Source organism: Piliocolobus tephrosceles, chromosome 15 (genome assembly GCF_002776525.5).
Source record: "Piliocolobus tephrosceles isolate RC106 chromosome 15, ASM277652v3, whole genome shotgun sequence".
NCBI lineage: Eukaryota > Metazoa > Chordata > Mammalia > Primates > Cercopithecidae > Piliocolobus > Piliocolobus tephrosceles.
The window spans coordinates 44,509,774-44,526,830 of record NC_045448.1 but is presented as its reverse complement, the minus strand read 5'-3'; the positions used below and the strand labels follow the sequence as shown (position 1 = coordinate 44,526,830).

General features: G+C 38.8%; 2 protein-coding genes across 7 annotated transcripts in view; one reads left to right on the top strand and one right to left on the bottom strand.

Moving 5' to 3' along the window:
* PREPL (prolyl endopeptidase like) overlaps positions 1-11,495 on the top strand; it is a 53,471-nt gene extending 41,976 nt beyond the window's left edge. For all 4 annotated transcript variants that reach the window (XM_023223804.2, XM_023223802.3, XM_023223803.2 and 1 more), the window contains 6 exons: positions 1,203-1,378; positions 3,370-3,586; positions 6,876-7,025; positions 7,443-7,566; positions 8,388-8,461; positions 8,847-11,495. In XM_023223804.2, coding sequence (XP_023079572.1) covers positions 1,203-1,378; positions 3,370-3,586; positions 6,876-7,025; positions 7,443-7,566; positions 8,388-8,461; positions 8,847-8,936 — 831 coding nt within the window. In that variant the 3' untranslated portion in view covers positions 8,937-11,495. The remainder of the gene's footprint in view (positions 1-1,202; positions 1,379-3,369; positions 3,587-6,875; positions 7,026-7,442; positions 7,567-8,387; positions 8,462-8,846) is intronic.
* SLC3A1 (solute carrier family 3 member 1) overlaps positions 9,447-17,057 on the bottom strand; it is a 45,289-nt gene continuing 37,678 nt past the window's right edge. For 2 of the 3 annotated variants that reach the window (XM_023223806.3, XM_023223808.2), the window contains 2 exons: positions 16,327-16,443; positions 9,447-10,064 (listed from right to left, as the gene is read on the bottom strand). In XM_023223806.3, the coding sequence (XP_023079574.2) occupies positions 9,624-10,064; positions 16,327-16,443 (558 nt within the window). In that variant the 3' untranslated portion in view covers positions 9,447-9,623. Of the gene's footprint in view, positions 10,065-11,649; positions 12,134-16,326; positions 16,444-17,057 lie in introns of those variants that run through there. The other variant, XM_023223809.2, reaches the window with a different exon arrangement.

The following is a 17,057-nucleotide window of genomic DNA, read 5'->3' as shown; positions in this document are numbered from 1 at the left end:
TTTATTTATTTATTTATTTATTTATTTATTTATTTATTTATTTATTTTGAGACAGAGTCTTGCTTTGTCGCCCAGGCTGGAGTGCAGTGGCATGATGTCCGCTCACTGCAAGCTCCGCCCCCTGGGTTCATGCCATTCTCCTGCCTCAGCCTCCCGAGTAGCTGGGACTACAGGCTCCCACCACCGCACCCAGTTAACTTTTTTGTATTTTTCTTAGAGACGGGGTTTCACCATGTTTGCCAGGATGGTCTCGATCTCCTGACCTAGTGATCTGCCCACCTTGGCCTCCCAAAGTGCTGGGGTTTACGGGCGAGAGCCGCCACGCCTGGCCTAAATTTTTTTTAAATAAAGTTAAACAGGCCTTTGAAGAGGATTGTGGTAGTTATCAGTAACGTCAGTAAGATTTCAAGTCATAATGGTTGAGAATTCTGACTACAGAGGATAAAAAATTGAGTATCTACAAATATGCTGACTAAAGTCAGATACTTGCCAATATCTAGCTCTAGGCATAGGAAGAATGCTATACTAGGAATTCTAACCTTAGTAAGTATTTTGGTTTCATCTGAAAAAAATTTTTTTTTTTTTTTTTGAGGCAGAGTCTTGCTCTGTCACCCCGACTGTAGTGCAGTGGCCAGATCTCAGCTCACTGCAAGCTCTGCCTCCAGTGTTTACGCCATTCTCCTGCCTCAGCCTCCCGAGTAGCTGAGACTACAGGCGCCCGCAACCTCGCCCAGCTAGTTTTTGTATAATTTTTTTAGTAGAGGCGGGGTTTCACCGTGTTAGCCAGGATGGTCTCGATCTCCTGACCTCGTGATCCGCCCGTCTCGGCCTCCCAAAGTGCTGGGATTACAGGCTTGAGCCACCGCGCCTGGCCCATCTGAAAATTTAAAATTAGAGTTATAGTGGGTGGTGAAGAACTCTTTAAAATTACATTATTGTCATGAAAAGCTGCATTTAATAAAATGTTTTCAGGCCAATCTTGCTGCTCTTTTCTGGTTAATACTGTAGGACAGCAAGGTAGCTGAAACCAAAAGCCATGATGTATTCTTAGAGACCATCATTCTTTTTCTTAAACAAATTTGTGCTCAATATCAATAGGTAGCACATAAGTGGGGACACTGCACCTCAATGTATTTTAAATTGGGATAAAATGTTATTATAAAAGACTCTTCTTTACATACATAGTGCTTCTTCACTTCTAGGATGGAAAATTAGTGCCAATGACTGTTTTCCACAAAACTGACTCTGAGGACTTGCAGAAGAAACCTCTCTTGATACATGTATATGGAGCTTATGGAATGGATTTGAAAATGAATTTCAGGCCCGAGAGGCGGGTCCTGGTGGATGATGGATGGATATTAGCATACTGCCATGTTCGGTGAGTCAGTATATTTTACCTGGCATGTAAGTGCTAGACCATTGTGACAGATGTCAAGAATAGCAGTGTATCAGGGAACAAAAGCTTATTTAATATTTTCATTTTTATTGCTCAATTTATGTATTCCTAAACCAGTGCTGGTAAAACTTGATTCTGTAACAGATTAGTTGATCCAAAAAGCAAAAGGATTGGTTGTTAGGATTTTTGCATAGATGTACCAGACTCTATACTTATTTAGTAACATTATTATTTCCATTCAGTTCTGAATTTAGGTTTAAGTAGCCTCTAAATCTGAACTCCTGTTTTCCATTTAACTTCCATTTTATTTCAGCTGTTTTCAAGAAGCAAATATTATTTTGTATTTCTGCTTAAAATTCTCCACCTCCCCATTTCTAGAACAAAGTCCAGATTCCCCAGTATAATACTCCTAATGGTCTGACTGATCTTTGTACTGGCATTTATCATCATATCCTTTTGTTTTTTGAGACAGAGTTTTGTTTTGTCACCCAGGATGGAGTGCAGTGGCACAATCTCAGCTCACTGCAACCACTGCCTCCCAGGTTCAAGTGATTCTCATGCCTCAGGCTCCTGAGTAGCTGGAACTACAGGCGCACACCACCACACCATCTGACCTTTTTTTTTTTTTTTTTTGAGATGGAGTCTTGCTCTGTCGCCCAGGCTGGAGTGCAGTGGCGTGATCTTGGCTCACTGCAACCTCTGCTTCCAGCGTTCAAGTGATTCTCCTGCCTCAGCCTCCCGAGTAGCTGGGATTACAGGTGCCTGCCACAACTCCCAACTAATTTTTGTATTTTTAGTAGAGACAGGGTTTCACCATGTTGACTAGACTGGTCCCGAACTCCTGACCTCAAGTGATCCACCCGCCTCAGCCTCCCAAAGTACTGGGATTAGAGTCATGAGCCACCGCACCAGCCTGATTTTTTTGTATTTTAGTAGAGACAGGGTTTTACCATGTTGCCCAGGCTGGTCTCGAACTCCTGAGCTCAGGCAGTCCGCCCACCTTGGCCTTCCAAAGTCATGTCCTTTCATTTTATTTATTTTGTCTTTTTTTTTTTGAGACGGAGTCTCACTCTGTCTCCCAGGCTGGAGTGCAGTGGCACGATCTCCGCTCACTGCAACCTCTGCCTCCCAGGTTCAAGTAATTCTCCTGCCTCAGCCTCGTGAGTAGTTGGGATTATAGGCGCACACCATCACACCCAGCTAATTTTTTGTATTTTTAGGAGAGACTGTTGGTCGGTCTGGTCTCAAACTCCTGACCTCAAGTGATCTGCCCACCTCAGCCTCCCAACGTGCTGGGATTACAGGCATGAGGCACTGTGCCCAGCCCCCGAAGTCATGTCTTTTAAATGACATGCTCTGTCACCTCCTTGCCCTTACACACGCTGTGTCGTATCTGTGTCTTAATGCCTTTTCTTTGCCCTCTGGAAACTCAAATTTTTCCTTCACAACTCAGTTTAGGTATCATCTCCATAAAAGCATTTGTGTTCCTGACTCGTATATGTACCCCTCACCTGGCAGATGGATATTCTTTCCTCTGCTCCTGTAATACCTTAAATACACTTGTGTTACAACAGAGACCACATTGCTGGGTAAGTCATTGTTTTCTTACCCCACAAAATTACTATCTTCTCCAGGGTAGAGGATTTTCGTTTGTTTCTACTTTTAAGGTCTGTACTTAATCCCTAATAAATGGGCAGGCACTCAAAACCTATTTGTTGAATCAATTCTGGATTGCCTATATCAGAAGTTGGCAAACCTTTTTCTCTAAAGAGCTACATAGTCACATTTTAGGCTTTGCAGGCCACATACAGTTTCTGTTGCACATTCCTTGTTTTCACCCAACCTTTAAAAAGCAAAAACCAGTCTTAGCTCCAGGGCCACACAAAAACAGGCCTCCGGGTATAGTTTACTGACCCCAGCCTACATCCTTAACGTTTTTTTTCCACTAAAACTTTTTTGCCCTTCAATTTCAGGGGTGGTGGTGAGTTAGGCCTCCAGTGGCACGCTGATGGCCGCCTAACTAAAAAACTCAATGGCCTTGCTGACTTAGAGGCTTGCATTAAGACGCTTCATGGCCAAGGCTTTTCTCAGCCAAGTCTAACAACCCTGACTGCTTTCAGTGCTGGAGGGGTGCTTGCGGGAGCATTATGTAATTCTAATCCAGAGCTGCTGAGAGCAGTGACTTTGGAGGTGAGTACACTCTGTCTGTACTGTTTATGGAATGGGGGAGGTGTGAAGCCATAGGCTACTCTAAGAAAAAAATTTTTGTCCTGGCGCAGTGGTTCATGCCTGTAATTCCAGCAGTTTGGGAAGCTGAGGTAGGTAGATTGTTTTCCAGGAGTTCAAGACCAGCCTAGGCAACATGGTGAGACCCTGTCTCTGCAAGAAATAAAATAAATAAATAATAAAAATTTAAAAAAAACAACTACCCAGGCTTGGTGGCGGCGCATACCTGTAGTATGTGGGAGGCTACTTGGGAGGCTGAGGTAAGAGGATCGCTTGAGAGGTTGAGGCTGCAGTGAACCACTGTACTCAAGCCTGAGCAACAGAATAAGACTCTGTGTCAAAAAAGGAAAGAAAAACATTTCTGTTACAGTTTTACCATAGCATAGGAGTATAATAAAGCTTTTAAGTTTTAAACTCAGAATTATAGCTTGAGGAGAACTTCTGAAGTTATTTTAATCCAACTATTAACCCTTATTCTTCTCTGACAGTGTTCTTTATTATTTTTAAGGATTTCCACGGAAAGATATTAATGGCTATTTCCATTGCTCATTTGTATTTGTAAGCACCTTTAGAATTAGTGAAAAAGCACTGAAGCATATATGAGTCCCAGTTGAGAAAGCCAGGCAGAGCATGCTGTGACTCTGGAAGGCACTGAGTCCTTTGGCTCCTGGTCACCTTGACAGGCTACTGCCCATCAACATTTCAGTCCTAGATTTATAGGTTCTTTATTTTTAGGTAGTCCATTCTTAATGGTCGTTTGGGCATAGTTTTTCTGTACTTTAATTGAAGTATCTTACCCTGTTCTGAAAATGATTATCTTTTCCCAGTGTCAAAAATTATGAAGTAACATTATAGCAGTTGGTTTCACTGCTATCATTCTCCTACTTCCTGGTTAGATACTCCCGTGACTGAGATGGGAGAGAGTAAATTATTTTCAGGATTTTTTATTTTGAGTTTGGGGAGTTTATACTGTGGGTTTGTAAATAAGTGTTAAATAGTAGTAGTCATCTGTAAGTCTATTTTTTAAAAACAGAAAAATGTGGAGAAAAAAGAAACCTATGCACAAAGATAATAATGGCAGAATTATTTATAGTTTAAAGAAAAAGCAACTAGCTTTTGACTTTTAGAAATATAAAGGGAAATAATGAGGAGGATATTTATCCTAGGTTGCTTATTGTAGTAAAGAATAGGAGACAACCTTTTATACATGTATAAGTCAAAATTCTTAATTATAAGCACCAAAAATCAACCCTGACTAATTTAAGCAGAAAAGGGATTAAAGGGCATTAGGAAAATGTAGGTATGTTCAGACCAGTATTAGAGGCTACACAGCCAGAGGCATAGAATTGGCCCGATGAAACTATCACTGCCACCTCTGCCAAGCACAAATCACCTCACACTGCCAGTGCAACTTCTAGAGCTGGATATAGCTGTGGCACTTTTGCCAGAATAAATTATGTGATCACTGCTTCTTTGAATCACTGACTTCCCATGCAGAGTGTAGAGCACATGTGTCTGGTTGATAGACCCAAGTCACACATGTGTCACACAGCTACTCCCAAGCTGCAGGGAAAAATGGGAAAGAGAATGTCTAGCCCTTAATACCTCTACAGTGAGAAGTAGGCTCTAGCTGACAAGGTCGGAGGTTTTTCAAATGCAAAATTCAGATGGTAGGCAGCCAAAAAGAATTACAGATGACTCACTATACTTGGTTAATGTTAATACGAGGGAAAGCTAAAAGCATGTTAACAGAAGAAAACAAAGCTAAGTGAAAAATACAGCCTTCATTTTTGTTGTTTTTGTGGGTTTTTTTTTTTTTTTAGTCAGAGTTTTACTCTCTCACCCAGGCTGGAATGCAGTGGCGCACGAACACAGCTCACTACAGCCTTGACCTCTGGGGCTCAGGTGATCCTCCCACCTCAGCCTCCTGAGTATCTGGGACTACAGGCATGTGCCACCATGCCCTGCTAATTTTTGTGGTTTGTTGTTGTAGAGATGGGGTTTTACCATGTTGCCAGGCTAGTTTCAAACTCCTGGGCTCAAGTGATTTGCTCACCTCAGCCTCCCAACGTGCTGGGATTACAGGCATGAGCCACCATGTGTGACCCAGCCTTCGTTTTACTAAATTTTGTAACACTAATTATAAGCCAATGGGTTGTTTTTTCTTTCACCTGGATATTTTCCAGAGTTTTTTTACTTAGCGTTTTTTACTTTTAATATAAAATGTCCAACTGGTGAAAGAGACTTTATTCCTTGTTGTGTTTTTTTTTTCATTTAAAAGTTTTTAATTATGGTAAAATACCATAAAATTTACCATGTCAACCATTTTTAAGTGGATAGTTCAGTAGTGGTAAGTGCATTCATATGCTTATGCAGTCAATCTCCAGAACTCGTTTTTCATCTCACAAAACTGAAACCCTGTACCGATTTAAACAGCTCTCCATTTGCTTCTTCCCACAACCTCTTGTCTCTGAATTTGACTACTCAAGCACCTCACATAGGTGGAATCATACAAAATACACCTTTTTGTGACTGGTTTATTTCACTTTTATATCCTTGAGGTTCATATTGTAGCATGTATCAGAATTTTATTCCTTTTTAAGGCTGAATAATATTCCATGTAATATTGTGTGTGTATACCACATTTTGCTTGTTCATTCTTCGGTTAACGGACACTTGAGTTGCTTCCACCTTTTGGCTATTGTGAATATGCTGCTGTGAACATAGGTATAGAGATCTCTTCAAGACGCTGCTTTCAGTTTTGGGGATTATATGCCAGGAGTGGAATTGCTGGATCCTATGGTAATCTTACGCTTAACTTTTTGATGAACCACCATACTGTTTTCCATAGCAGCTGCCCCATTTTACATTCCAACCACCAGAGTATCAGGTTTCTCCACATCATTGCCAATACTTTTTTTTTTTTTAATGACTAACCATCCTAATTGGTATGAGACAGTAGCATGTATTGCTTTTATATAAGCAATAAAAGATACTAAGCTAAAAATAAATATTGTGAAATTAGAAGATAAACCATTTCTTGTTATGTAAGTATCATGTAAGGAGTCTGAAGACTGTAAAAGTAGGTTATAAATTACAGGCCCTGGTTAAGGACTGAGTATTCTAGCTCCTGGGAATCTACATGGCTTATTTTCTCTCATATCAGTGTGTATATTCATAAAATATAATGTTTTTCTGAAACTCACATACCAACCTCTTACTTGAAGTGTAAGTTTCTTTGCCTTTTTTTTAGGCACCTTTCTTGGATGTTCTCAACACCATGATGGACACTACACTTCCTCTGACATTAGAAGAATTAGAAGAATGGGGGAATCCTTCATCTGATGAAAAACACAAGAACTACATAAAACGTTACTGTCCCTATCAAAACATTAAACCTCAGGTAGTGAAAGACAATTGTGTTAGACTATCCTGAATTTACACAGAAGATAATAAAAAAAAAAAAAACTTATCCCAGCTGAAGCAAAAATAATAGGAGCTTTAGAGATGTTTCTACTTTTGATGCCCAGATATCTTCAGCACCATCTCTGCTCATGCTCCATGTTTAATACCTCAGGGGAACGGACTTATCATCATGCCTTAATTACTAAATTAGCTAAGGTCCTTTAGTCAAGAAAAGGCTATTCCAGATAACAAGTAGTCTACTACTATAATACTGAGGCTCTCTCAAGATAGCAAGTGAGAAAAAGCATAGAGCACTTAGAGGGAAAAATTGGAGGTAATTATTTTTCATGGTCTCTATAGTGGAAAGGGACCATAAGAAATAATGTAAACTCTTTGTGCATGTATTTTCTTTCAGCATTATCCTTCAGTTCACATAACGGCGTATGAAAACGATGAACGTGTACCTCTGAAAGGAATTGTAAGCTATACTGAGAAACTCAAGGAAGCCATCTTGGAGCATGCTAAGGACACAGGTGAAGGTAGGAGACCCCCTAGAAGCAGGGATCATGGTCAGACTACTACCCACAGCACACTGGCTCAGAGGAATATATTTCAGGCTGCAGCCAAATCATCTGCCCGGGATTTAGGGCAAACAATTATTTTCCTATGTTGACTCCCAGGTTAAAGTGTATGTAACTGCATAACTATACGTACACTGCCTCCCCTCTTTTTCAAAGGACAGTATTAAAATAGGCAGGACACAAAAAAGGAAATTTAAGAATCAAATATAACTTGGAGATGTACTGCCATACAATTATTAATTTATTTAACAATATTTATTGAGCCATTATTCTTGGGAATCTCTAAAAGACAGATTCTGAGATTTTTGTTTTGGGCCATCAGTGCCCAAACTGTTTAGCTGCTTGAATTTCCTCTAGATAGCTGTTTCAGCTTTATGAGATAAGAATCTCTTTTTGCCTTGAAACTACATGCCAAGTCAGTCTCCCTGTATTCATCTCCATTCGTCCCTCCCATCCATTGCTGTAGTTGGTGTTTTCAGGGCATAAGACTCTCAGATTCCACAGGGCGGGTTGATGATCTCCTGGGTTTCAACCTTCTCCGTGTGGCACCATATAGTCTGTTCCATATGGCCTCTTCCTGCTTTCCCTGTGTCAGAAGTTTGTCTGCTGCTGCTTGTCCCCTCCCATCTTTTTGTTAATGATGGTGGTTTTTGCTTTTTATTCCTTTACTATTATTTGAACTGAGTACTCAAGGAAATGGGGAGAAATGGGTCTCGATCTGAGATCCCAAAGAAGATCCTGTACAATCTTCTAATTGTTCTACATGTTAACTCTTTCAGGCTATCAGGCCCCTAATATTATTCTAGATATTCAGCCTGGAGGCAATCATGTAATTGAGGATTCTCACAAAAAGGTATGTTATTCAAGGCCCTCTCAGTGGACAGATTCCTGAACTAGATACATGTTGTTTTCAAGTTTTCAGTGGTTGCAGCAGGGTTTATGACAAAACTACTTCACAAATGTCCTATCTCTGGGTGAGACCCAGGAGGGGAGGGAGGGACACTGTGTCAATCAGTGTCAATCAAGAGAAATGTCTCTCTCCTGTACTTGATAAGTAAACTCTGTTAAAGAAAATAATCTTAATTGTTGGAAGCCTTCTGCCTCTGCCCCAAATGAAAGTATTCTTGCCATAAATTGCTGACTTCAGGGTTAGGTAAAGATGGATAAGGAGAAGCTTAAACAGTGGCATTTTACTACAAAGGCCTTCTATTTTATTTTTTGTAATGTGTTTCTTTTAGATTACAGCCCAAATTAAATTCCTGTACGAGGAACTTGGACTTGACAGCACCAGTGTTTTCGAGGATCTTAAGAAATACCTGAAATTCTGAAACACTATATTCAACTGGGAATTGGAAATTGAAATATTTCATAGTCTTGGAGTTAGCAAAAAAAAAAAAAAATTAATAACTTGAGATTTTTAAGTTATTAATTTTTTAAAATGTGCTTCTCCATCTAAATTTTGCTTAGTCTACATCTTACTTGCTTATACTGTTCTCTCCATTGATGCACATGCCCATTAACCTAGGAATCATGCTCCTTAGAAGGACATGGAGTAGAGGGAAGGGAAGGATTGGTGATAGCAGAACTCTAGGCCTCCCTTCCAGTCAGAACAGTTGAGCAGTTTACAAATCAGTGTCCTGCCTCTTTGCTAGCAAATGCTTGTAGACACTGTGGCAGTGAGTCAGCCTCTAATTTCTATGACTGCATTTTAAGGGAAAAGATAAAATTCTTCGCCTTAAAATTCGTTAAAGTTTTTGAATAATCTGGGGTCCTAATGTGTTCTGGTCATCCATGATTGATGCTATCTCAATAAAGTTATAAGCTCCTATAAGCGATAATTTACTTTTAAATGTTTTTTTCCAAAACATTTGAGAACCTTTCTTAAAGCAGTTACGTTCAAGCTACAGAAATATCAAAGAATGATTGTTCACCAAGCAGCATGCTGTACATGAAGCTATTACAAATGCTTACAATCCCAAAGAAACGCCAGTGTCTTCATCTCTTCATAAAGGTGCCTAACACGAGGTATACAATATGTTCAATACACTGGAATAGCATGCTTGATTGGAAACAAAGCATCTATCTCTGAAAGCTGTTTGGCGATGAAGGAGATTCTTTGTGTTGTGTTCAAGGATGAGTCCCTCTCCCTTGTCCAGAAAAATACCACTTGTATCAACTTCACTGCCTTTGTTGGCAGAATTGGTACTTAACCTTATTCTCACTGTAGCGGGAAGGCCTGAAATCATATTCTGTAGATTTAACAGTGTTGATTCTCCAAAATTCAGAACCACGATAAAGATTCTGTCTATGCCATCCAGCTCTCTTGTGTACACAACATAGTGGCTGTCATTTCTCAAATGGCAAAACCAGCCCCTGTTGAGGAGTAGCTCATTGGCATGAAGTAGACTTAAGTCTTGATATAACTTCAAAGGCGATCTGGGCTGAGTCTTTTGGACCTATTTTTTAAAAAAAGTATTTACATAAGTGTTTGATTCTAAGAACTGTAAATATTTTTAATATATTTTAAGGAGTTATTTACCCAAAACACTTGCTTCAATTTTGCCCCTTATAATTGCCAAATTGTAAGCATCAATAAGTAGGTAAGAACAATTTATATAAAAACTAATAGAAATGACAAATTCAGGGTTTCAGTTTGGGAGTCAATAAGTATGCACAGTGCTCTGCTACACTGAAGAGTTTCTGTAGAGACCAAATTTGACTCCACTTTAGGAATCCCAAAACAAATGTCCACATCTAAGATGATGAATATTTAACTTGTGTAAAGTCACTCTGTGCTGCATTGTAACTGCCAGATGGCCAGAAGGAAAGCAACAGTGGACTTCTGAGGAATTTGGGTTTGTTCCCCTTTGTAGAATAATGTATAGATTGCTCTTGTGCGAAGATCACATAACTTTAGCAGGCATGTATTTCTTGCACAGCTAATAGAAGAGAAAGTTGAAAAAAGGATGCAAAATAAAAAGCTGCCTTAGGTGAAAGTTAGAAATTGTAGATTTTTTTTTTTACCATAATAGTATGTGTTCATTAAAGATGATTTGAGTTTATTTTACAGCTATATAAAACATACCTAATTTGATGATGTACTTCTAACATTTCAGCATTTATTTTATTGCCTACATAATATAGCCTCCATAAACGTTGACAAATGACAATATTCTGTTGGTTATACCATACTTAACCACACCCTTTCAGTTTGACATTTGTGTTTCTAATATTTTCTATTTTTATTCCCCTCCCCCCATTTTTGTATTATTTGAGATAGATTATCAGAAAGACAGTTACTTTGTCAAAGAGTATGGGCACTTGATACACAATGCCAAATTATTCTTCATAAGAGCTGTTGCCACATCAGTGATAATGTTCATTTAATTGTACTCTTGCCAGCCATGTTTACTGGGGTGGTAGTTGTTATTGTGGTTGTTACTGTTCTTTAGGGGTGGGTTCCCAATATGTAGTCTTTAAATAATTATCTAATAATGGGCGTTTGAAAAAAATGTTTATTCTGTTTGTCAGGTAAAAAGATATTTATGATACATGTATATGACTTGTCAAAGTTAACATTTTCTCTAGCCTTAGGTAATGCATGAAAGCACATGTTTCAGTGCCACTCACATAAGAAGTGCCCAGTAAGTGTTAGCTATTGTTGTCTACTTGAGTTATTACTTTCTAGAAGTATGTTGAAGTCTTTTTCTGTAATTGTGGATTTGTCGATTTTGCATTTGAATATTTTCTATATTTTGAAGCTGTTAGATGCGTATTCATGATTTTTAGTGGAATGTTTTATCAATTTTTGAAAATTGCCTTTGTCTCATATAATGCTTTTCATATTGAACTATATTTTGTCTGCTATTAAATATTTCCAAGCCTGACTTTTGTAATTTTTTTATTCAATTATAAGAATACATACTATAAAAAGGTTTTCTTCAACACCTTTCCATAGCTTCACAATTCCCCTCGGAAACAGGCACTATATGTTCTTTTGTTTTTATGTATCATATGAAATGACATTGTGTCTATGCAAACATGTGTACATATTTTTCTTTACACAATTGGTGACATGTTGCCATTCTATACTTTATTGAATACATGTTAGAAATGGTCTCATACCAATGTATATAGAGCTCTCATTTTTAAAAGCTGCATACTGGGCCCATAGTTGATGGAACTGGTTTTCTATTGATAAAATATTTAAATCAGTCATTTCTCACGTCTTCTATTCAAAACAAGTGTTGCAGGCTGGGCAAGGTAGCTCAGGCCATAATCCTAGCGCTTTGGGAGGCCAAGGCAGGCAGATAACCTGAGGTCAGGAGTTCAAGACCAGCCTGGCCAACATGGTGAAACACCATCTCTACTAAAAAATACAAAATTTAGCTAGACATAATGATGTACACCTGTAATCCCAGCTACTCGGGAGGCTGCGGCAGGAGAATCACTTGAACCTGGGAGGTGGAGGCTGCAGTGAGCCAAGATCACGCCACTGCCTTCAAGCATGGGTGATGGAGCAAGACTCTCAAAAAAAAAGTGTTATAGTTGAGACTTTGAATATTTATTGTGCACATGTTCACATATTTCTAAATACAAGTATGTAGGAATGGAATTACTAGGTCAAAAGATAACCATTTTTTGTGTTCATAACTATCGCTGGGTTGCAAGCTTTCTATTTGCTTGCTATATCTTCATTTTAATTCTTTGTGTTTTGTGTTAGCAGTGTCTCTTGTGTCTGTTTTTGTTATCTGAGTGGTTTTATCTTTTAATAGGCTAATTTAGCCCATTCATATTTGTAATTATTGTATAATTAGACATAATTCTGAAGCCCTATTTTATTTGTAGTTATTGTTTGGGTTTTTTTCTATTAAGCTTTTTATTGGATTGACTATAATTTTCTTCTAGTGTTCTTTGAAAATTTGAAAATTTTTATATTTTATGTGTAGTGTTCCTTGAAAATAATTCTTTGAAAATTATTTTTATGTCCTAATTTTACCATTAAAATTATGACCACTTTAAAATAATTTTTCTCAACATCTAGAACAATGCTGGCCAATAGAACTTGCTGTAATGCTGGAAATGTTCTATATTAGTGCTATCCAATATGGCAGCTACTGAGCACTTGAAGTGTTAGTATGACATGGAACTGATTTTTTTTTTTTTTAAACAAAATCTTGCTCTGTTGCCCAGGCTGGAGTGCAGTGGCACGATCATTCCTCACTGCAGCCTCAACATCCTGGCCTCAAGTGATCCTCCCACCTCAGCCTCCTGAGTAGTTGGGACTACAGCTGTTTGTCATGATGCCCAGGTAATTTTTTTTTTAAGAGATGGGTTCTTACTATGTTGCCCAGGCTGGTCTCAAACTCCTAGGATCAAGTGATCCTCCCGCCTTGGCCTCCCAAAGTGCTGGGATTATAGGCGTGAGCCACCATACCCAGCAGGAACTACATGTTTAATTCTATTTAATGTAATAGTCATAGTGGTTAATGGCTTCTGAACAGCTCAAATCTAGGGTTACTTTTTCCTGTGCAAAGCAAACACTGCTCTCTTACTTGCTTGCTCCTGTGTGCCCTCTCCCACCCACACACCCTCCCTGCTAATATTTCCCATATAGAATCAAATCACTAAGATTCTTGTTCCAGAATACCTTGTTTTATATTATGTATCAAAAATTATTTAAATCAAGTTATATTATTTCCTTTTCCGTTAATACATTGTATCTCTGTTTTAGATTTGTTATGTTTTGTTTTGTTGGATAGTCCCTTGACTATTTCAGAAAGTGGCCATGCATGGTAAAATGTGGGTCCTTGCTTTTCCATCTCTATTTTGCTCTCTTACATGCCAGTTTGAATGGATATCGAATTCTAGGTTTAGAATTCAGTTTCCATTACAACTTTGAAGATAGCGTTCTAATGTGCTTCAGTTGAGAAGTCTGATGCTAGTCCAATTCTCAACCCTTTTCTCAGGCAATCTAGTTCCAGGTTTGGTTTCTTTCTGAGTAGTTTTGGAGTTTTCTCTATCCTAGCTGTTCTAAAAGATAAAGTCTTCCTTTATCTCTGGGTTATGTGTTTTATTTCTTTCTATGTTTCCTCCAGTCTGTTCTCCTGTGCAATTGTTGCTGCATGTTGGAATTCTGTATCTATCTTCCATGTATCCCAATTTTTTCTTGTACTCTTATTTCTTTGCCTTTTTCAGTGCATTCTGTACAAGCCTCTAGATCAATTTTTCAGCACACTAATTAGCCCTTATGTTGTTTAAAATCATTGACAGTCTTCTACACTTCTGAGATACCTAATCACTTCTTTAAAGAATGTCAAGGAGCTCCATTAAACAACAATCTACTGGGGGTGTTTATACTTATATTTAAGTCTTATGTTTGCGATATTTTCTCTGCTTTCTACAGTGATCTGTCAGGAATGGTGTCTCCCTTTCATGGTCTTGGTTTTTCTCAGATACTGTGTGATTCTTGATCTGTTTGCTTTTGTGTTTTGACCTTCCTTGTTTGCCTGTCTTTGGTTTCCTGCCTCTCATAATGAGAAGCCAAATTAGGATGTGGGTCTGACTTGTCTTTGGGACATTGGGTTCTTTTCCTACTTGAAGGTGATAAGCTTGCTAGATTCCCACCTTTTTTCTCCTGGCCTCTGTGACTCTGAGCTGAGTAGTGAAAGCTCTTCTTTCTGAGAGCATTCCACAGTGAATTCTCGCCAGGGGACAGCGCTAGAGTTAGGTCTTGTTTTCCCTTCTTTTCTTTCTTGATGCACTTGTAGAAGTTTCAGGCTTTGTTCTACTCATTCTCCCATGCATGTGATCACCAAACAGTTCGGGATTTTTTTTTTCCTTAGGGAAATTATGCCACGGCCAATTGCAGGAGTTCAGGAAATTCCTACAGTGCTCTCTCCATTAGAACTATTTTTCTCCTGTGTGTTTTAGGCTCCCACTTCTATTCTTTTTTTGTTTTGTTTTGTTTTTTTGAGATGGTCTTACTCTGTCACCCAGGCTGGAATACAGTCGGGTAATCACAGCTCACTGCAACCTTGACCTCTTGGGCTCAGCCTCCTATCTGGGATGACAGGCCCAGCTAATTTCCCTTTTTTTTTTTTGGCAGGGGTAGGGGGAAGGTAGAAACAAGGTCTCACTATATTGCCTAAGCTGGTCTCAAACTCCTGTGCTCAGACGTTCCTCTGGCCTTGGCCTCCCAAAATGCTGGGATTACAGGTGTCAGCCATGGTGCCCAGCCCTAATTTTACTTTATATATTTTAGAAATTACTTAAATTTTCTGTTCCTTTCCAGGGTCATTTGGATGTATTTTTATTAAAATGGCATTGTCTGGGATTTATGACTTAGTATCTCTCATCACTCATGATCATTTTTAAAGACTTTGTTAATCTGATAGAAAAAAAGTGCCATTGTTGACTGGGCGTGGTGGCTGATGCCTGTAATCCCAACACATTAGGAGGCTGAGGTGGGTGGATCACCTGAGGTCACGAGTTTGAAACCAGCCTGCCCAACATGGTGAAACCCTGTCTCTACTAAAAATACAAAAATTAGCCATACATGGTGGTGGACACCTGTAATCCCAGCTACTTGAGAGGCCAAGGTCGGAGAATCACTTGAACCCAGGAGGTGGAGGTTACGGTGAGCCAAGACCATGCCATTGCACTCTAGCCTGGGCAACAAGAGTGAAACTCCATCTCAAAAAAAAAAAAATTCAGTTTTAATTTGCATTTTCTCCATCTTTGCTGGTATGGATTTTTATGTGGGATTTACTACATATTGTATTCAGATTGGCCCATGGGAATATTTTAGACATAATGAAAATCAAGAGGCATTCAACCCAAAACACAAATGTTAAATATATTTTTTGTGTCTTCAAGACCTACAGCTATATAAAACAAAGCTTATACTGTCCAGGAATTCTCAGTGGTGTTTGTAGCAGGGAGCTGTGGGAGCAGGAGGGTTTGTGTGGCTTTCTATATCTGAATATCCTGGGGAGTTTCCTCAGATTACTCAGACTGGGATGGGGCATGGTGTGTGTGTGTGTGTGTGTGAGCGCGGCAGGGGGGTGGGGGTTGTGCTATGCATTTCTTAGCATTTCTTAAGTATCTCCATGTGGCATCTAATTTCATTTCCCCTAAATTGGTTTAGTTTGTTTTCCAGTGAAGTTTTGGCTACTGAATGACATTAGTGCTTGATCACTATGGGAACAGAAAAAAGGGCAAAAGCCAAAGTGGTATTAGTATGCCAGAGCAACCACTTTAAGGATCATGTGTGGCTTCTGTTTCTTCAGAACAGTAGTGTGGATTTGAGCCTTGCTCTGGGCTGATTATCTCCTTCCTGCCTGCGTGGCTGCCTATCCACACACCCGCCTCTCTCAATACCTTTTGAGGGGAAGAGAAGAGGAAGGGTAGCTGGGCTAGCTAAAAAGCTTCTATAAAATTTCCTTCATAGCTCAAAGGCCTTAGTAAAGGTCATTCCAGTGAAGACTTGTATATTCTGTATGATAACTTCACTTCATTTGGTAGATTTCTACCAGTTTATATTTTCACAAAGGCATGATTTACAAACTCCTTACAAATTGAAAACTGCAAGGGAAGTCTGTGATTGATGTAAAGAGTATCTGTTAAGGTTTAGACACATTCAGGGTGAGTGTGTACTTTCAGTAGAAACTCATTTCTTGTTTCTAAAATCAACATAAAATTTTCACTCATACTTACATCAACATTCACAGTGTGGTAATCTGAATTGGTGGGTAACCAGGTGTGACTAGCTTCAGAAAAACCAGCATTTGAACTGTTGTCCCACTGCATTGGTGACTTTGAGAGGAGGGTATTCTATGTCAAAAGACCAGAAAGGGAAAACAGTGGTTTGGTTATTAAAAGAATTGTACTTTGGTCCTGATTTACTTCATAATTATTTAATTCCCTGTAGTTCTTAGCTAGTGTCTGTACTCATTAGCATTTGTGATGAAAAGGCCTGAACACTAGGTACATAAACCAGTTTCACACTTTTAACTGGAAAGTATCTAATAACATTTTCAGTTTGAATAGACAATACTAATTTAACTTTAACATTTTGAGTTTGAATAGACAATACAAATTGAACTTTAATACATGCTTGAAATCTTTGCTTTTTCCTAAAAATCAGTAATATAGGATTTCAGAATATGCCATTACCAATATACATGACTTCAATGGTACAGTGATGGTGAATTTAAGAACACTGCCATGTACAAGTGACTGTGAATTCTATCCTGCTCATTTATTCAGCCTGGTTATTGCTCATGAGTGCGCGCACACAATTGTAGGAGCTAATAGAAAAAAAAAAGCTTCACCTTAATCAAATATTAGGGAAACTGGATCTCATACAATTGAAAGCTAACCACGCAAATTAAAGTTGCAAGACAGTCATCTACACAGCAACACAATTCTGAAATCTGTAGCTACAA